This window comes from Corylus avellana, chromosome ca8 (genome assembly GCF_901000735.1).
Source record: "Corylus avellana chromosome ca8, CavTom2PMs-1.0".
Lineage (NCBI taxonomy): Eukaryota > Viridiplantae > Streptophyta > Magnoliopsida > Fagales > Betulaceae > Corylus > Corylus avellana.
The window spans coordinates 4,777,782-4,799,076 of record NC_081548.1 but is presented as its reverse complement, the minus strand read 5'-3'; the positions used below and the strand labels follow the sequence as shown (position 1 = coordinate 4,799,076).

The 21,295-nt window shown below is 34.8% G+C and overlaps 3 protein-coding genes and 1 non-coding gene across 4 annotated transcripts; 1 reads left to right on the top strand and 3 right to left on the bottom strand.

Annotated features, from left to right (window-relative positions):
- The first annotated feature begins 2,228 nt into the window (after positions 1-2,228).
- On the top strand, positions 2,229-2,300 carry TRNAG-UCC (transfer RNA glycine (anticodon UCC)). Its single transcript has one exon. It is a non-coding gene; the product is annotated as a tRNA-Gly (tRNA).
- A 2,973-nt stretch (positions 2,301-5,273) lies between these two features.
- On the bottom strand, positions 5,274-7,674 carry LOC132190681 (protein ECERIFERUM 26-like). Its single transcript, XM_059605722.1, has 2 exons — positions 7,249-7,674; positions 5,274-6,200 (listed from the first exon to the last, which is right to left on the bottom strand). The coding sequence occupies exons 1-2, from the start codon at positions 7,672-7,674 to the stop codon at positions 5,274-5,276; spliced, it is 1,353 nt and encodes a 450-aa protein (XP_059461705.1).
- A 1,800-nt stretch (positions 7,675-9,474) lies between these two features.
- LOC132189430 (V-type proton ATPase subunit c''2) lies at positions 9,475-14,080 on the bottom strand. Its single transcript, XM_059604171.1, has 4 exons — positions 13,750-14,080; positions 13,591-13,668; positions 9,922-10,092; positions 9,475-9,815 (listed from the first exon to the last, which is right to left on the bottom strand). The coding sequence occupies exons 1-4, from the start codon at positions 13,878-13,880 to the stop codon at positions 9,647-9,649; spliced, it is 549 nt and encodes a 182-aa protein (XP_059460154.1). The 5' UTR covers positions 13,881-14,080; the 3' UTR covers positions 9,475-9,646.
- Positions 14,081-16,907: 2,827 nt separating this feature from the next.
- LOC132190671 (uncharacterized) lies at positions 16,908-20,538 on the bottom strand. The gene is made up of 4 exons (XM_059605709.1): positions 20,131-20,538; positions 19,250-19,554; positions 18,447-18,657; positions 16,908-17,648 (listed from the first exon to the last, which is right to left on the bottom strand). Exons 1-4 carry the CDS (start codon positions 20,374-20,376, stop codon positions 17,148-17,150), a joined length of 1,263 nt encoding a protein of 420 aa, XP_059461692.1. The 5' UTR covers positions 20,377-20,538; the 3' UTR covers positions 16,908-17,147.
- Positions 20,539-21,295: the final 757 nt, after the last annotated feature.

Sequence of the window (21,295 nt, the reverse complement as noted above, 5' to 3'; positions counted from 1 at the left end):
CTTCGTTATTTGAAAGTGCGTCATTAACGAAGATAGACGCTATAGTCTAATCCTGGGAGGTTGCGTGTCAAAGGATCTGATCGCACCGAGTTATACACTCCGGGAGGCACGAATCAACCTTTAAGGACAACGCTCTTGCGTGATTCTATAGCATTGTGAGATCTTTCCATACTCTATTTTCATCTCTTGTATTTTATTTATTTTATTGTTAATATTCATATTGTAATTATTTTATATCAATGAGAATTTGTGCACCATCCAAAATTATTTCCAACACACCTAACATATTTGCAACTTGGATTAAATTAGAAAATTGTAGTGAACTAAATGAGACATGGTCATAAGCAATTAGCTAAATTTTCCTAAAATCAACAATTTTTTTAGTGTTAAATTATTGCTTATCTTAAAAGTTTAAGTTAATAAAAAATAGTAAATTTAATCGTTTAGTTAATAATTGAACAATTTTCCTCTCGTGTGGCCTCAAGCTCTAATTTAATAGGTAGAGCTCAACACGTAGAATATTTAAATTGAAATTTGAGGTAAATGACATAGACAAGGTTTGAAACTCAAAACCTCTGTTCTAGTACCATGTCAAATTGTTGCTTATTCCAAAATTTTAAGTTAATAAAAAAGAAGGGGAAATTACTCCCATGAATTGTCACTTTTTTTTTTTTGTTGCAATGTTCACCCTAAAAGTTCAAAACATCTCAATTTAGTATATCATACTTTTAATTTTTTTCAATGTCCCCCTCCATTAGGATTTTCCGTTATATATATATATATAATCGAAAATACCCACCTCCCCTTTTTTTTTAGAAAAATTATTTAAATTTTTTTGCGGAAATTGAGACATGGGTATTTTTGCAAATACCATTAAATTTGGACAACGCCTTAATCTTTGCAATTTTTTTTTCCTAAAACAAATGGGGATATTTTAGAAAAAGTTAACTGAGTGGTAAAACTGCAAACAATCGAAAAATAAATACACTAAATTGAGAAAAATTGAACTTTAAAGAGAACATTGCAAAAGTGATGACAATTCAGAGTTGTAAAGTAAAGTTTCTTCTAAAAAAAAATAATAATAATAAATTTGATCATTTAATCAATACTTTTAACATTAAACCCTCAAATTATCATGAAATCATAGATAAAATGATCGGCCATGTGCTTAGAAAGCATCCGGATCATGTATAGATAAACATTGTTGGCATACAATGATACAATTGCTCGGATCCAAAAGGTTGTGGAGGGAATCTTGAATGAAGGGAAACACGGTATTTTAGGAACTATACCTAATTTTCTTGTTTTATCCTGTTGTATTTTGTCAATATTGACGTCATTGAAGAATTGCTGATGTCATGATAGTAGGAGATTTCTCAAAGCTTTGGAACCATTTATGTTTGAGCATATATATAAATATACATTCCATGGTAAAACAAAACTTATATGATTATATATACCAACTGCCATTCAGATTGCAGCAACTAGTCATATAACAATATAATGTACTAAGTTGTCATGGAAGAGTAATTAAGGTTTTTTAAATTAGGAATGACAGAGGCAAGAATAAAACTAGGATTGTGCACCGGCTATGTTAGGGTCAAAACTAGTTCTTTTGGCTTCCGTCTTCATTAGCGTTGGAAGAGTCGAAAAGCCTGTGACTCCACCTCTTCAATTTTATTATTATTATTATATGGGTGACATGTGCCATAATTTAGACGAAAGTTGGGTTCAGAAACTTACTTGTTATTTATGTATAACATTGTGTGCTCTTAGTAAATTTTTATTTTGCAATGAGTTTATTGCAAATTGGTGTAACTATAGAGTGCTTTTGTATTTTTTCTAAATAAGTAAATTAAAAAAGTAGGTTCGAAAAAAATAAAAAATATAAAAGACTTTCTCACATCGACTTTGGCTCTCACTTTTGTTAGAAACTTGAACTTAAACCCAGTCCAGTCTTCGCCTCCCAATGAAAGTCGACTCGCACAGATCAGAAGCAGGTCGATTATGGGTCGATGATTGGAATACCAAAACTTTGCACACACCTTATGAAAGGACAATGTTAGCCTTTGTTCGCTTTGAAAGAAATGGGTTTGATATTGTATTTAGTACCTGTTAAGGCTGGTAATTGTTCTATTTCATTAGGCAATGTCAAGTACCATTGGAAATGAATTCCATGAAATCTTACAAGCATACTTATAAAAATAATTCTTAGCGTCTACACAAAAGCGTTTGTAGTCCAACGGTTAGGATAATTGCCTTCCAAGCAATAGACCCGGGTTCGACTCCCGGCAGACGCATACATGTTCTTTTCTGTTTTTCGCTTTTCGCCTATTGTGCTACTTAACGGCTCTTATTTTAGTTACAGTTTTCAGTGGGTGAGAACAAGAAAATGGGTTTTCTTTTCCATAATAATCTTAAACCACCAAAAAAATATATCATTATATTAATAAGGATCTGATAAAAAAAATATATCATAATATTAATAAATTTTATTCCATAATGATTATGATTTTATCTTCTTCTTTTTTTTTTAATTATTTTTATCACTGGAAACATTGACAATTTTTCGCAGTTTAGAGAGGAGAGAAGAGGACATTGTGAATTGGGTAGTAATTTGAGGTGAATATATAAACTTTTTCTTAAAAAAAATCAAAAGAAAAAACATGTAACCTTAACGGGTGTGAAATAGGTGCGAATAGTAGAATTACGATTTGAAAGATATTAAGATTTTTGTTCAGGAGCTCATCTCAGATAAAAATAAAGAATATTTTTTAGGAACACTATTATGTTTATTCATTTTTTTTATTGAACATAACCATGCTTGAAAATTTGAAATACATTGAATGCGATCTGCATGCAGGTGGTGCACTAGGAAGGTTGTATCAGAGATTGGATGGGGGAAAGACGGTGAACTTTGGAACAATATATATGTCTCAGAATCTTGAAGTAAAAGATACCACAATCAAACCTTTAAGAAATGCAGGCAATTTTGGAACAATCTTAATCCATCTGTCTATTGGTCTACCAACAAGATTAAAGTTGTGAGGTTCCTTTCAAAGCTGGAAGACACAAAATTAAGTAATATTGGTTGCTTGGAACAAGTCCCCTTCTTGTATATACGTTCACTTGTGTCACTTTCTAGAGGGCATTTGATCCAAACTAATAAAACATAAGTCAAAGAAAGAAAAAAAAATTGTATTTAGGGAGATTGACATTTCATGGAATCTTTAAGTGAAACAATAATATAGCACGTAGGGATATTATTCAACCCAAAAGTTTAAGCTCATTGCCACTTATCACACTTGTAACATCTTTTTAATGTGAGACTCAAATCTTTTTAGACTTACAAGTGCATACTCAACAATGCATATACTATAACATCTCAGTCTCATATTGAGAAGAGATGAGTAACTCACATAAAGTTAATAGTTTATAAGAAATAATTATGACTGTTAAGTTTCACATTGTCTAGTTATTAGGTGAAACTGAGTTTTACAATAAATTATAAAGAAGTTCAGGACTAGTCATTTTAGGTTAGCCTGACAATTTTGAGATGACCCGCGAACCCGACACGAAATTACCGAATTTGAGTTTACCCTTAACGGGTTTGGGTGACCTGTTTATTTTGCTCTTGGCAGGTCAACCTGCAGGTGACTCGCCAGACACATTTATTTATTTATTTTTTATTATTATTATTATTTTTTTACCCTTAATAGGTTTAGGTCATAAACAGGTCAATTGACCCATTAATGTTGATAAACGGGTCATTTGACCCGTTTATGACCCAACTCATCACTTTCTTTTCTCTTTTTCTTTTTTTTTTTTTTTTTTTAAAAAAAAAATCACTTTATAAGCTAAATAGGTTAAGCGGGTCGTGTCGGGTGACCCGTGAAATTGTTGTGTCGTGTCCGGGTTTGGTTGGGCCAACCCGTTAGTTAAACGGGTCGTGTTTGGGTTTATCCTAAACGGGTCGCGGGTCATTATGGGTCAACCTGCCTACCCGTTTTACCACCTCTAATTTTAGGATTATAGTGCAGATGTGATTAGTATTTTTCTCTGCATCATTATATATACGCTCGTCTCTTTTATTTTTCAAGACCATATCTTTATTATTATTATTATTATTGTTATTATTATTATTATTATTTTGAAAGTGATGGCTTGATTATCTAGGGTGAAGTAAAACAGCACGCGACGTGTATGGCACGCCAGAGCAAATTTTTATTTTTATTTTTAATTTTTAATTTTTAATTTGCCGCGTGCTGTGTATCACAATCCGATTATCTAAACAACTTTTATTATTATTATTGCAACTGAAATAGACATAATGGTAGGTGAAAACTAAAAGTTGATAACCCATTATTAAACCTTTTCACTTTCTAAAAGAAATTATTTTCCTTTCCAGAACAAGAAGACTAATTGGACCCCAAAAAACAAAAACAAAGACAAGAAGACTACATGGTTTGGTGGTGCAGTTTTCATTGCTTTCTCGGCTTGTCTACAACTACAACACAACATGCTTATATCATGAAAACAACAGATTCCACATGGCTAATAATGCTTTCCTTATTTTATTGCTTAAAATATTATTAAAACTAACCAAAATTGTCTTCACTTGTGTCTTCATGGAGTGTTAAAATCCTCTAGTGTTACTCTTTATATTGTTGGTCAAGGTTCACAACAAGGGCAGAGTCAGCTTTGAATTTAGAGGGATCTAAGGCAAAAAAAATTTTGAAAAGGAATCAATTGGTAAAAAATACTTTAAATATTTTTTTTTCCTTAAATTTTTTTTTTCTTGTAATTTTGGGGGGACCAAGGCCACTGCCGCTTCCGGTTCCCCCCCTAAATCCGTCTCTGAAGGTTCAAATCCTCCGTCAATCTCTAGTGTTCGAGGCTTATCTATGTGTTAGCATAATATAATTATCATGTTGTATTTACAAAGGTTTTTTTTTTTTTTCTTTATTATTTGAAAGAAAAATACTTCTTTACATTATAGAGTTCATTTCACGTACATTTCTATTGAGTTAGCATGTTCTATCCACTATTACTTAAAAAGAAAAACACTAATAATGAATAGAGCATGCCAACTCAACGGAGATGAACAGGAGAATGTAAAGAAGTGTTTTGTTCTTTTTATCAGAATTTTTTTTTAAAAAAAAATAGATACATTATTTTAACATAGTAATAATTCATAAAGAGGCACATGTACACGCTAATTTTCACCAAATTCATATTATTTAGGGGGGGAAATTATTACAACCCCTTGCATATCAAGCATAGTTTTTATTCTCTCCCATCAAAATGGTAGGAGAAAATTGCAAAATGAGTTCATCTTCACACAGTTTAACCGCCTCATCCTCCGGAAGCGTAACCATAACCACCCTCCCGAACGGACCCTCTCTGGGTGGAGCCGGAAAAATAAAAACTTGCCCTATTCCAAACACTGGCTCAACATAATAAGAAACACGAATCGGTTCAAATTCCTCAACAAATTTGATTGAATATGGATCCACCGCCTCCAAGCTTGAACAAATTAGATCATTATTCATCAATGGAGGTGATTGACTATCATCATGATCAAGCCACTCGATCAAATCCATCACTCCCTCACTGTCCATTTTTGCCACAACTTCTCCTACAGCATTAGCAGCTTGTGATAATTCATGTTCCCTCAAATCCTCTGAATTGACCTTATTATAAACCATGCAATTCCCAAAAAACCCTCTATCTAACCCCAAAGCTTTTCTTGTATCCATACAAATGGACATGCTTACAAGCCCATTTCTCAAGCCTTTCACTTTGCTGACGCAGACCCAGAAAAGCCCGGCAAGGGCCTCGAAGGGTGATGGGCCGAGCTTGTTGGATGCAGAGGTTGGTTGGGCCAGGCCCATGCAGGCATTCACCATGTGGTGGGAAAATGCTAGAGCTACAGTTGTGTGTTTTGCATGTGTGAAAGCAGTGGAATTTTGGATTAAGAATTTGTAATGGTCGATTAAGGCAGTGTAGGGCTTGTGATTGGGAATTTTGTTGCCGGGCCTTCGTGGAGGCAATGGGTGGAAGTGAGGTGGAGCACGCATTTTATGGGCCAAGGTTGTGTCGGCCCAGGCCTTGAAGAACACGGTGGCGCAAGTGGGATCAGCAAGCAGATGAGTGCAGCTCAGGCCGATTGCAAGCCCACCTCCTTCAAATTCAGTTATCTGGAATTTGTTGGTAATCATGCAAAACATGTCAAGGGAGGATATATGGAATGAATGGACAAAGTTTTCTTTTAAAGTGGGTCGGAGGAATTTTTTATAATTCGGAGTATTAATCTAACATTTGCCTTTTGAGTGTATTATTTTTACGTGCAGTTTCAATAGGACTTATGAGAATCACATGCTCTAAGGATAAACATCAGCTTAATAGACTGAATTTAAAAAATTTTATCCAACCCAATTAGAAAGAAAACTTTATTGATATGGAATTAGCCCTACACTGGAGTCCATTGTATATAGATGAGAACAAGATCCTTCCCATTTCACTTGAAATTGAGATGAGCCATTTCATGGTCAAGATTTTATTTTGTTATATCTAATAATGTATAAGAAATTATTTACCACGCATATACCGTTAAATGCAACAATAACATGAAATCTTGGCTATTAAATTACTCATTTTCATTTTAAGTGGAATGAAGAGGATTCTTGTTTAGAGAGACGTCGATATCATTTATTATGGGGTCACATATCTCAAAATTGTTTGGGTAACTTCATTTTAGATCTCTGAATTACCACGCGATTTGAAAAGCCATCCAAACTTCAAAACCTCTCAATTTGGATTTCTGAACTTTCAATTGCATTCAATTTGAACCATTCCGTCAAATTAGCCGCTAACTTCCATGATTTACCCCTAAAAAGACCAAAATATCCTTGATTTTAAAAAAAAAAATACTTTATTTATTTTTATTTTTTTAATTTGGAATTAAGGGTAAATTTAGAATTTTATAAAAAATTCAGAGGTATAAAACGTCATTGTCTCACTTTTAACGTTTAAAATCTAATGGAGGAGTTTAAATTGATTGCAATTAAAAATTTAGGGGTCTAAATTGAGAGATTTTAAATTTGGAAGGGGTTTTTTCAAATCGCTTGGTAATTCAGAGGCATAAAGTGAAGTTATCCCAAATTGTTTTAATAGAAAATTAAAACCTAGATAAAATTCAAAAAATATCCTTACTTTTATCCATAAAGGAAGAAATAATACAGCTACCTGGGCATAAAATGTAGACCAAAAGTATGGCTTGGAGTGCATGTCTTCCCAATGCACAAGCTTAAGCTCCTTCTCCCTATCAACACTATGTAGCCACTCCTCCACACTCCCCTTGGCCCTTGCTTCCACCATTCGCACTCCGGCGTCGTTGCACTTTATCATCCAATGCCCTTCGTCGTTCTTTATTAGCCGTCCGGTCACTATTGGGAAATGCGTAAGCATTTCCGACATAGACTCTCTAAGTCTTTTGGTGATCTCACCGGCCTCTCCCTCTCCCCTTCCCCTTCCCCAACGGTAGTAGTACACCATCCTAGCTTGGTTTTTCTCCATTCGGTGGCCGAGGACTGACAGGTGATAGTGTTTCCCCGGTTCGACAGGTTTGCCGCTCACCACAGTTCGCTTGCAAATATACATGACCTCCGCCATTGAAGTGTCTATGGTGGTGGTGGGATGGTTTTGGTTTTCTATAGAAGAGAAAATTTATAGTAGAGTGATGCTCAAGGACTTGTATGGGTACCAAAAACAACTACCCTTTAACAGTTTTGAGGAAAACAAGGTTGTCATGACATGTGAAGCTGTTGGGTTTTCCGTTTACGTTTCTTCATGGAAAACTTACCAGAATGCCTTATTCCAATATCTATTGAGATCATCTTTGTGGGGAAACAAATATAGTGGAAAAACTAGAAATTTTATTGAAGTGAGGGAAGTTTATCTCAACACAAATTAATTTTAACAAGCAATCAAAAGTATTTGCCAAGAACAAAAAATGCAGCCCAAGATTGAAATAAGGAGCAATATAATTGAACACCAATTCTTAATATCCGTATTAACAATGGCCGAAAGAACAAGAATACTAATTGGTTGGTGGTGGAGTTTCATTGCTTTCGATCACGGCTTGTCTACAACATGCTTATAGCATGAAAACAACAGATCTCGTATGGATAATAATGCTTTCCTTATTTTATTGCTTAAAATATTATTAAAACTGACCAAAATTGTATTCACTTGTGTGTTCATGGACTGATATAATCCTTTAGTCTTTATATTGTTGGTCTAGGTTCAAATCCTCTTGAGTGTCTTTGGTGTTTGAGGTTTATCTATGCGTTAGCATAATATAATTCTCGTGTTGTATTTAAAGGTTTTTTTTTTTCTTTATTTAGATTCTAACGTCCATCTCGCATACATTTCGGCTGAGTTAGCATGCTTCATCCACTATTATTATTTTTTTTTTCTTTTAAAAAAAGAAGAAGCAAATAATGAATGGAGTATGCCAACTTAACTGAGATGAACATCATAATGTAAAAGAAGCATTTTTCTATTTGAAATTTTTTTAAAAAAAATTGATACATTAATCTAACATGGTAATAATTCATAAAGAGGCACATGTACTGATGTACATGATCGTTTTCACCAAATTCGTATTATTATGGGGGGTATATTAGTATTACAACCCCTTGCATATCAAGCTTTATTTTTTTTATTTTTTATTTTTTTTCACTCCCATCAAAATGGTAGGAGAGACTTGCAAAATGAGTTCATCTTCACACAGCTTAACCGCCTCCTCCTCCGGAAGCGTAACCATTACCACCCTCCTAAATGGACATGCTTATAAGCCCATTTCTCAAGCCTTTCATTTTGCTGACGCAAGACTCAGAAAAGCCCGGCGAGGGCCTCAAAGGGTGATGGGCCGAGCTTGTTGGTGCCTAGGCTGTTTAGGCCAGGCCCATGCAGACGGAGAGAAAATGCTAGCTAGAGCTATAGTTGTGTGTTTTGCATGTGTGAATGCAGTGGAATTTTTGATTAAGAATTTGAGGAAAAGGGTCCATTTCACTTGTATGGATTTAGAATTTTGGATCTAGAATTTGAGGAAAATGCTAGAGCTAGTTAGAGTGATGCTCAAGGGTCCATTTCACTTGTGACTTGTATGGGTACCAAAAGCAACCACCGTGTAACAGTTTTGAGGAAAACGAGGTAGCCATGACCTGTGAAGCTATTGGGTTTTCCGTTTACGTTTCTTCATGGAAAACTTACCAGAATGCCTTATTCTCAGCACTGACTACAATATCTATTGAGATCATCTTTGTGAGGAAAAAAATATATATACTGGAAAAACTAGCTTCACTTTTCGAAAGGAAAAGAATCTGGGAGTCGATTTCAGAGCAGTTTATTGTAGTGAGGGCAGTTTATCACAACACAAATTTTAACAAGCAGTCAAAAACATTTCCAAGAACAAAAAATGCAGCCCAAGATTGAAATAAGGGGCAATATATCTGAACACCAATTCTTAATATCCGTATTAACAATGGCCGAAAGAACAAGATACAGAATATGTTTACCATACATTAGACATCGTACTGCGTTTATCCAAGTCGTCATGTTCCGATGAGAACAGAAATTACTATGCTTTTGCAGGCCATGAGGCTTGAGCTGACATAATTATTCCCACTATCACTCCGAACAAACCAAGGGCACTGCCAAAGATTTCAATCACAAGAATCTTCACAAAAAGAGTGGAGTTTTGAGCATCAGACAATGCGCAACTGCTTCCAATGATTCCCACACACAACCTGTTGCCAAAAGAAGAATCACAGGAAATGTAAGAGAAAGGCAGAAAAATATTCTAAATATTAATTAGGAGAATTCATTGGCAGATGTTAAAGATAGGATATGAACCCGCAGACAAGATTCGCAAAGCCCACAATAATCCCAGATGCAAAGATAGCATATCCTGCCCGGAGAGACTCGGGTTCATAAATCTGTGATTTTGGAACACTCTCTAACTTTGTTTGTAGAATAATTGCAACGATAACGCCATAAATAGCAACAGCTTCACAAAAGATAACACTGAAATAGAAAAAGATTGGAGCCATCAGCACATAATCATCACAGGGTTATGCCCCAACATAATAAATAGTAGTGGTTTGGAAGTTTAGCTAGAAAGAGTGCTTTGCCGGTCCACTGAACATATCGGAAAAAAACAAATTCAATTCAAGGAATCATCATTGGTAAAAAAGCAATTCCCACATCAAATTATGTAGATAATTTGCATCAATGCGGAACGCGTACTGGTAACTCAACTTTACAGCTAGAACTTGCCTTGAATTTGAACTCCATGGAGGGAAGATTGGACCATATATGATAGTTCATAACGCACGCCAGGGTGGAGTTCTATTTAGGGTGTTTATCTACTCCAAGTAATAATGAGCACAAAGGAATAACTGTCTACTCTCTCTCACACTCGCGCACACGCACATACGAGCATGCAGACATAAACAATCAAGGTTCATTCTTACTTTGTGATAGTTGTTGTCCGATTGGGCTCACGCCCATTTATCACACCCATTTCAGCCACTTAAAAAAAAAGTGCAAGTAAGAGTACTGCTACTGGTACAAAGTTCTGTGCCATGGATAGATGGTGACCAATTAGGCAACCAAAGAACTATGCAAAACACAGTGTGGGAGAGAAGATAGAGCCCTGGATATAGTTGATTCCTCAATAAATGAGTCATATGTTTCCCATGAAGCCTTGAGATGCATTTAAGTTGAGCTCCTATGTGTGCAAGAAGATGCAATGGATCAACCAACTGTCAGCCAGTTCCTCTCATGCTGATTAGTGAAGCAACTACTCTTCCTTCTCCTAAACAGCTTGCTTTCATTTTCAGAAGACCGTCCAATTTGACTCTGTAGTAGGTGGAGGACCTTATTCTATAAATGAGGTGACAATAACTCATTTTAAATGTACATGTTCTGGTATTTACTGTTTTCCATTGCATAGAAAAATGTAATTTATTCTTCCTTTTCAGTTATTACTATTGCTAATACTGTTACTAATAGTCTGCACTGGATAAATGTATGAGCTACTAATATTTCCAAGTAGGTCCAAGCACCCTGACTTGGCCGCTTATCAAAATATTCAAAAATTGAGGCTCCTGCTACCTCTCTAGTTAATACATCCAATTCATTCAACAAAATAGTTCAGCTCCTCTGTGTTAAGTGTACATAATATTGTCTCATTTTATTTGAAACACATGAATTAAAAACGTTAAACTTTCCTGGTTTTACATCAATACAAGAAGCTTACTTTTGGTCACGTCGCTCATATTTTGATGCCTTACATTGATAACCATTGATCAATGGTCATCTCCAGCATTTGAAAACAAACACATACAAGTTATAGTCAACTGGTCAAAGGCATCAATCATCATCATAAATGGACCCCAAGCATGTGTAGCTTTTGTTGACCAGCTGCTTAGTAAAACACATTGTAAGATATACACTTGTAAGATATTAACTAGAGAGGTAGTTGCTGTGTATTTCTAATTATAAAGAAATAGAAGATCCTTGTCAAATTAATATGGGCTATTTTCTTAATATTTTAGTTAATGTACTTTTTACTGGTAGAACTTTAAAACTTACTTTAGGAAGAAAAAAAAATCATTTGAAACCGTGTAGTTAAGCATAAAAATATATACAATACATCAAAAAAAATTGATTACTTATAAAAATAAAAAATAAAAAAGACCTCAAAAATGTTGACACATTATACGACTTTGTTTTTTTCCTCTGGTGAATCTCTATTTTATATGTTTTTACTACCTCAAAAAATTATTTGAAATCAAAGGACCACAAAACGACGAGATAAAATGCTGAATTAGGGTTGTATGCCACCTGTCTGTAAATTTAATCAACTACTTTTTGAAAGAAGGGAACTGATTCAAAAACAATTTGATCATAACCACAAAAACGTATTAGAACTTATCATTTTGAAGTAATTAGTAAAAACGAGAGAGAGACAAAGAAAAAAGGATTAACCTGGTCCTATCATAGGTTCATTTAGTAGGCAAAAGTCAGTTTAACTTCCCAATAGTAGGCAGAGAGGGTTTACCTTCACAAGCCATAATGCACCACAAGTCATTTTACACACACACATAAGAGCATGCAGACATAAACAATCAAGGTTCGTTCTTAATTTGTGAAGGTTGTTGTATGATTTGGCTCCTATGTAGGAATTATTTTTTATAAGTAAATGGGCATTGTTCTCTAGCATACTTTGAGAGACTGCTAGAGACCCCCTCTAAGTTAAAACAAAAAGAGCGTCTAATGAATTTACATTACTTGTCAAAAAACATTAAACAAAAAGATTAAAAAAAAAAAGTTTTTTATTATAAGTAAAACAAAAGATAAAAGTATTAGAACTCTAAGCTACTTTGTCATAATTTCAGGTTTCATGTTGAAACAAACGCTTTTCTTTTTCCTTCATGTAAAATTTACACGGATTGCAAAGAGAATTTTCACTAAAACTAGACATATAAAAATTATCTTCAAGGACACTCTACCTCCTATGCTTAAAGATTTTTATGCATAGTAAACCCTAGAGAAAAACCAAGATAATGAGCACATACACCTCAAGCCACCCATGGATAAGAGAAAGCTAACATCATTCTCACCATAATCTTTCCAAAATCTTCTTAATTTTTCTTCTAAATCGCCTTTGATTTCGATTTCTCAGTTAATTCTACTATGAGAATTGCTGGATTTGGGAAAGTGAATTCACAAAATAAGGAATTTTGTGAAACAGATAAATACCTCTTTAAGTATGAAAACAGATGACATCCCTAAGCACAAAAAAGAAACACTAATTGGGACACCTGCTATGATCAAAAACTTACTTACCACAAATGAATTCTCTGCCACCAACCCACTAAATATTAGGTCAATGAGCAAGTTCATACTCCATAAAACATACAGATGTAACACATATTTACCGACAGATTTTGATTATAGAACGATAATCAAAACAGTTGGGCTTATTGCATCTCTATTAGCAAATGACAAACTGAGAGCAGAGGAACTTGCAATAATAAATAGAAACTAAACAAGTAACTGTTAGGGAGATTAACTTCTTGGGGAGTCTTTCCAGTAAGATTATAATATAACATACCGGAATACCACTCGATTCAGAAACTTAAAATAGCTGGTTTGGATCTAATTATGTTATATTAACCGCTCACACTTATAATATCTTCAATATTGGATTTAATTATTTTTCACTCAACACGTGTATATTCAAAACTAAAAATAAACAAGTGAGTTTTCTTATCAATCCCAAATCAAATTTAGTCAAATTTAACTAAAGATTAACATCTAGTAAATACTTAACACTTCCACAACCCCACTTGTAAACAACCATGAAGTCGAATTCATCAAAAGTAAATGACCACATTTCTACGAAAATTACTGTAGTAATCCAAAATCGATCAAAAGGTATACAAAGAAAACTCAAAACATTCACATTTCGAAAATTTCAAAAAAATTAAAAGAGAAAAGATAGGGTTTTGTTACCTAATTAGATTCTTGGAAGTAATACGAGGAGCTTTGATTGCAGCACCGATCAAACTGCTTCCGGTTATGTAAATACCCCTAACAAGTCCACGTAATTACAGATAAGTTTTCAGAGATCGAAAATTTGTTAAAAAAATAAAAATAGAAGATGAAAGGTACCAGGCGGCGCCGAGGACGGAGACGCCTATGGCAACGGCGATTCCGATGGCGGAGAAGGTGTAGGGAGAGATCTGGACCAGCGCGCGGGCCCACGAGCTCGCTTCTCTGGCTATTATTACTGAGCCTGACATGGTTCGATCTGTTGGTGATTGCTCTCAGATTTGGAGGTTTTCGTACTGATTGATCTGAGAGAAAGAGAGTGAGAGAGTTTAGAGATTTGTGAAATCTGAACTCGGATTCCTGAATCGTATTGTTCTTCTGTTTCACAGTCGCGGGGGAGGAAAAAAGGAAAAATAAAAGAAAATACAAGGCTCTGATTGTTAGTTTATTTTCGATGGTTTTTTTTTTTTTTTTTTGTCGTTTTTGTTTTGATGGAGCATTCATTTACAGACATAAAGGTAATAAAGTAAGTTTGCTTAATGTATTTAAAAGAGTAAAGTCACCTACACCTCCCAAACTACCACTAAATTGACAATATCTCACAAATTTTTAATTGTGATACTATCTTATAAACTATCAAAATATTATCAATATTCCCGCAAGACTAGCAATAAAACAAAAATACCCCTATATATTAAAAAAAAAATTTGATTTTTTTTGAAAAAACGAAAATTATTAATTTAAAAATAATTTTTTTAAAAACGAAAATTTTTAATTTTTTTTAACGGAAATTTCTATTTAAAAAAAAAAAACGATTTTTTTATTTTGTTTTAAAAAACGAAATTTTTTTTTTTTTTAACGTAAAATTTTATTTGAAAAAAATTATAAAACAAAAATTTTTTTAAAAAAAAAAACGAAAATTATTGAAAATTTTATAAAAGGATTTTTTTTTTTTTTTTGGTTAGTTTTAGGTTTTTTCTAGAAGTTTTATACTAAGGGTAATTTCATCATTTAGAAGAACATTGACAATTTTTTGTAGTTTTAAGGACATTGTCATAATCGAAAGTTTGAAGAGATATTGTCAATTGGGTGGTAATTTAAGAGAGGTATGTGGACTTTTTCCTATTTAAAAATAAAGTTGTGAAATCTCATGTGAATAAGGTATTTAACCCTTTTTTTTTTTTTTCATACTATCCATCTCTTTATTTTTCTTATTTATTCTTATAACATGTGAAGGACCAAAATTGCATAGGTAAATGACCAAAGCCTAATTCCTAGCATATTAGCTTGCATTAAATAACGAAGTGATATATGGACAGCATAACTAGAATTTTAGGTGTGGAGATGAAATTAAGAAATAAAAAACAAAATATTTGGGGAACATTTTGAAGCTTGCTTAAATCAACAAATGTCTTCTCCTTTTGCATGATGTCTCTTGGGCCGTTTTCGTCATGCCTCCCGCCGTCGTCCCGGTTCATCTAAACTTGGCCCAAATGTGTCCAGATCTAGATTGAATCTGCTATGATATGGCACGTGCACGCCCTGCTATCTCATCTCCGTCTATACTCGTCCTTCTACCACCACAAGTGAGCCTCACCGGCCCTCACGTGCCACCTTGTTGCCGCTGGTTTTTGGGTTTTAGTTTCTGTTATGATGTTTGTTTTTTTTTTTTGTTATTATCTTGTTTTATGGGTTATAGTCTCCCTATCTCGTGTTTGTATGTTATTGCAGAGACTTTTGTAACTGGAGTTCATTCCTCCTCTTCGACGACTTTTAATTGGAAAATGGCAGTGCCTCCCTTTCAACAACTTCCTTCCCGTGGTGGTTGCTGCTTTCAAGTGAGTCAGTTTCTTGACCTTCTTCAGAAACTACATTGTGTGGCTCTTTTCTTGACTTGTCCAAAATACAGAAGACCATGCCATTTTTTGGCAATTTTCTATTTACTATGCTTAATTTTGGCATTGTGGGTTTGTTGTTGGAGAGTTTATCCTCTCTTGATTTTTTGTTTCCTTGTGTCTCTTTTTCCTTTTGATTAAAAAAAATTAAAAAATTATTAAAAAATAAAATAAAAAAATAAAAAAGGAGAGGAATGCAAACACAGTGCACAGTGGTGTCAAAAGAAAAAAAGGGCATTAATTTGATAGAGAAGTTCACATACTTGGACAAAAGGAGGAAACTTCGTTTGCAAGTACTACCTCTACCACATTGTCCCGATATATGCAATTTGAATGGTTGCAATTTGTTTGATCGCTAAGAACTTTTAAATGGGAAGGAATATGTGGGGTTTAAGGTTATTCTATCATCTTGAAGGAAAATTCAATTGCTCTTGAAATTCAGCTTATATTCCTCTAATTCTCATGAAACCAATGTACAAGGGATGAGATTCAGCAATCACCTTCACTTAGGAAATCCATGTGAGCCTTTTGTTTGGAAGCTCATAAAGCACACTGTGAGGGCAGAGCCAAAATCAAAGCAGGAGCATTTCCCAAGTTAATATTATACCTTCAGAGTCTTTGTTGGTTTCCAAATTCTCATTTTCTAGAGGGGAAAGAAATGAAAAATAAATAATATTATAAAAATTATGACTTGTAATTTTTGATACAATCTGCAAACTCGACATGAACTCAACACGAAATTAGCAGTTTAAGGTTGAGGGATCTAACCTGTTTAATTAAATAGGTCAAATTAAGTTTGACCTATATAGTCTTAGAGGAATGCTATTTAGTAGACTCATGTACAACTGTCTTACATGACAACAAAAAACAGTCTTTAGATTAGCACTTGTTAAAAAAACACAAAAAAAAACAGATGCGGATCCAAGAGTTTTATTGCCATGTTATCCAATTGTATGTCAGTTGTACAAGAGTTTACTTTATAAAATTACTCTAAAGTCTTAAATTCGTGCCTCAATACGATCCGAACCGAACCTGGCACGTGGATACAAATTATCACCCCTAATAAAAAGAATATTGTCACAGCATACTACGAAATCATGAGGCTTAACTAACACTATCAAAGAAGGGACCCTGGTTATTCCACCAGTTGATGAAGAAGTACCCTAATCATATTAGGAACCTATGTCTTCTTTTTTCTTGTTCTTTTTTTGTTCTCTGCATGTTAGTGACGTGGGTCATTTCATACTGTTCACCCACTAAATGATTTGCATGATAACAACCAGAGTTCAGCCTTACTGTGAACATTATAAGTCGCTGCTGACCAAGAAAGCATTAAAGCATTTAACAAAAAAAGGAGACTGACTGAAATAATAGCGGAGAGAATTATTCCAACTGCTAAGCATGGCAGGACAAATTCTATTGTATATTTTTCAAAATCAGGGCTTTCTGTTTAGCCTACAAATAGTTGTGACTATACAAATATGGTGATCCAGCTAAAAACTGGATTTCATATAAATAAAGCTAAGAAGACAAGGATGAGAGAAAAATTCCAAGGACAATAACGCAAAGCTCTTTTTAGTTGCAGAGTATATGCTATCATTGGCAAGTAAACAGAGAAAACCATCATAGCAACAGCAAAGGAACATAGTCAAAGAAAGGCATATTCTTCTGTCGTAGCTCTTGAAAATCCTCTAATCTAGCACTCTTCGGATCAAAGGGGTCACGATCAGGAAGAACTAAACCTTGTTTTATGCGACCCATTTTCCTAGCATGCAGAACTTGCTTGGAAACAACTGGAAGCCGAATGGACTGATACTCTCTTAGAGCTGATTGTAGATTTTCTGCTCCCCACTTTGCAAGGCATTTGCCTAAAACTGCTGCGTCCAACACTGACATGTTTGTGCTTCTCAGGCCGTGAGGAGTCGTGGGATGAGCCGCGTCCCCAACTAAGACCACATTGTCCCAAAAGATTTGTTCCAAGGGATCACTATCATATATGAAATTTAAAAAGGGATCCTCTGTTTCTTTCATGACTCTCACCAACTCAGGAACCCAAACTTTCTCTGCATTTCGAAGCATGTCCTGGACCATCTCACTGCTTACTTTCATGGTTGCTGAGTTTCTCTAAATTTGTTTTAAAGTTAATATAATCAGCTCTAGTTGACAGCACCAAAAAGTCTCAAATCAGAAGAAATTTTCCATTGTGATTTGATAGGTCAACCATATATCTATGCTCGGTTTCTGACTCGTTCGAGTATGGGTTAAAAAGAAAGCTATCAAGCTACTATGTCATGGATGAACATCAACTTTAAGAACTATTTAAACCAGGTGTCCTATCTGTACCTAAATGAATACTTGCCCTTACCCACAAATATAGACCTTGAAAACATTTTCGGCTTGTATACATCTAATTTTAAGGAAGCCACTAATTTATAGACCATGTTCTAAAGAGTGCTTTGTTTCAACATAAACCATATCATCAATCTTCTTCCACTAAATACAAAGGAAATTAGCAGTTAGTCTAGAATAGGATATAATATGTGGGATGAGAGTAAGCAAATCAGAACGAGAATTGTTGCTAAAAGATTCAAATTGATGAGCGAAAACATGGAGCTATGTAGCAGATGAAGTCTACCGGAAAAGGTCCTTGGAAGATAGAAGGGCTGACTTGAGTTGTAATGCTGAACTTTTAAATTGTAAATGGAAGCTTTAGCGGTTGTCATTTAGTTGAAAACACAGAGTTATGGAAGTTTTGTTTAGTTCCTGCAGAATGATTGTTGTGTTCTGCAGAATGGTTTTTTTTTTAGGTTGTTAGCAACTGGTTTTAACTGGTGATCCAGTTGCTATACTGGAGTGTTTGTAAACATTGAGTTTTCTTTTAGTAAAAATCTCATTCATCTAAAAAAGAGAATAAGCAATCACCTGTAGTTTGGGCTCGGGTTGGTTGACATACCAAATCCAATTGAGCCTTTTGTTCTGAAGCTCATAAAGCACAGTGTGAGTGCCAGAACCTAAGTCAAAGTACAAGCATTTCCCCAGTTCAGGATATGCCCGGCGGATGCCCATGACAGTTTCCGAATTCTCTTTTCCTGAAAAATCAAAAACCCCTCTCCATGCATAGTAACCCGAATACCTATAGAGGAATATTTTTGATACAAAATAAAATCAACACAAGAAATAAATAGAGAAAAGAGGAACATGAGGAATTTAATGTGTGGCTACATATAAAGCCCCAAAGAATACAAATTTATTATTCAATTGATATCTTTTTGTGTATTACAATAAAATTTTATAGAAAATGTAGTGTAACAAATGCTATAGGTGGGGTTGGGATTTCGTTCCCTAAACTGTTAAACTACCAGTTATCCCAAAGCTTAAGTTTATAGGAAGAGATAAATTTAATTACTTAATCATTACTTTAATACCCCATTCACGTGTGGGCTTAAACTCCATTTTAATAGGTGAGACCTAACACGTAAAATATTTAATTTAAATGGAGGGTGATTTAACGGAGTCAAAGTTCGATCACAGGACCTTTGGCTCTGATATTATGTTAAATCACCAGTTATCTCAAAAGCTTAAGCTTATAGGAAGAAATTAATTTAATCACTTAATCATTACTTTAACATAAACAATATTCTCGACAAACTTCAAATTCATAAGCAATACGTCAAGAAAAACAAACAGTAAATTAAACAAATTTGGATTCAAAGTTAGTTACAAACCTCAGTTTAAAGTCGGAGAAAAAACTCTGGCGGATAGAAGAGAGGCTCCCATCGGCTGCAACAAGTAAATTTCCAACTATTTCGATTGTCTCATCAGTTTGTAGAACCTTAGCCTTAACCTTAACAGATGTCTTATCATCAGAAACACAAAAGGAGTGGAAAAGATGACCCCAGAAAAATATGTTTGAGGGCAATGCGTTGAAAAGAAGACCATGGAGATTAGTCCATAGTGCTGCTCTAAAATTGAAATTCTCATCTCTTGTCAGTGTCCAGCTGACCTTCTTCTCACAATCTGTTGCTTGGTTCTGTTTGCAAACGAACACCCATAATGGTAATGTAGATATGCTATACACCACACCAACATTTCACAAATATCCCATTATTTTTTTTAACAAGGCCTAATCCAAGGACTTCTACACCATGCCATGACAGCATAGTAAAATATTTATAGGATATTAGTATGGCATATAACATTTGATTACAATCGGCCCATAAATAAATAAAGAATATTTGATATCAACATAATTATGGAATATACAGACAATATTATATATCTATCACTTAGAACATTTAATTGAAATTGAGTATAAACTATCCCAAAATCTCTGTTATAATGCCATGTTAAATAAAAAAAAAAATTAAGAATTTAATTTAATTAATACTTTTTAACACTTCACATATCACAACAATTACATTCATATTATTTTCCACAGGCTTACATCAAATAAGTTGCGAGAAAGCTAGCTGAACTTGGATTTTGAACAAAGCGAAGTCTTTTAAATTTTCGAAAATTGTTAAGAGTGTGAGCATTGTTACAAAATTTGAGGCAAAAGAAATAAATAGTTTTTTTTTTTTTTATTTTATGGGGGCTATGGTTGTACCAGATCGACTGTGAGGGGCAAGGTGGAGTTGAGGAGAAGCTCGGGTTGTTGGAGCCACGACTGGATGAGTGTCTGAGCCAGAGGATCGAGTCCGAGTCCGGCGCCGGTGGGGCTTCCGGTGACGGGTGCGCACGATTTCTCAAGCACAACAACGTCCCACCCAGCTGAAATGAGGGCGTGTGCGCATGACACTCCGGCTATGCTCCCTCCCACCACCACTGCTTTTGGCTTTTCCTTCTCGCTCATCTCTCTCTCTGTCTCTTATTTGGAGGAATCTATGGCTTCTGGAACTGAAAGAAGTAGTTAATTTCTGGACAAAGAAGAAGCTGAAGGGAATTGAAAGTTAACTGCCACGTGGTGTACATGTTTTTTTTTCTTTTCCTAATCAAATAAGAAAATTGTGACGAGGGAAAATCCTTCCTATGCTTGATCCCAAAGGAAAAGAGAGTGTGTGATGCTAAAACTCCTATTTGTGCACATGTTGATAAGCGTTGAATATGTTCTCTACCATTTAAAACTATGATGTAAATGTGTGTTTTGCACCTTTTAAATAGAAAACAGACATTTAAGTTTGTGATACCAAAAAATAATATAATTTTTCATACTAAAATTATTTTCTTTTGTCCTCGAGGGATCCGGCTCCTCTCTTGGACTGGAAATGTCTCCAGTTAATGGTCCGGATGGCACTAGGAAAAATTCTAGGGCCATCATGATGTCACGTCTCTCATCCATTTAAAAATAATAAAATATTATTTTTTATTTCAAAAATAAATAAAAATTAAAATAATATAATAATGTTTTTTTTTTTTTTATATGGCCCTTGAAGTGGCTACTTGGCCACCCCTTGCCCTTGGGGGTGGCCTGGCCAAACAATTTTTTTTTTATTTTTTAATTTTTTTTATGGCCCTTGTCACCCCCAAGGGTCACCGTTTGGCGTGAGGGTGGCCGAACGACCAAACCCATTTTTTTTCAAAACCCTTGGGGTGGCCGATCCACCCCTAAGGATAATGTAGCACCTCACTCCAAGACTCGTGGATGGCCGAAGGCCACCAAGCCACACAGGGTCTCCTTGGGTGGCCGGGCCACCCCTAAGGGCCATATAAAAAAAAAAATTAAAAAAATCTGTTTTGGCCCTTGGGTGTGGATCGTCCACCCCCAAGGGCCA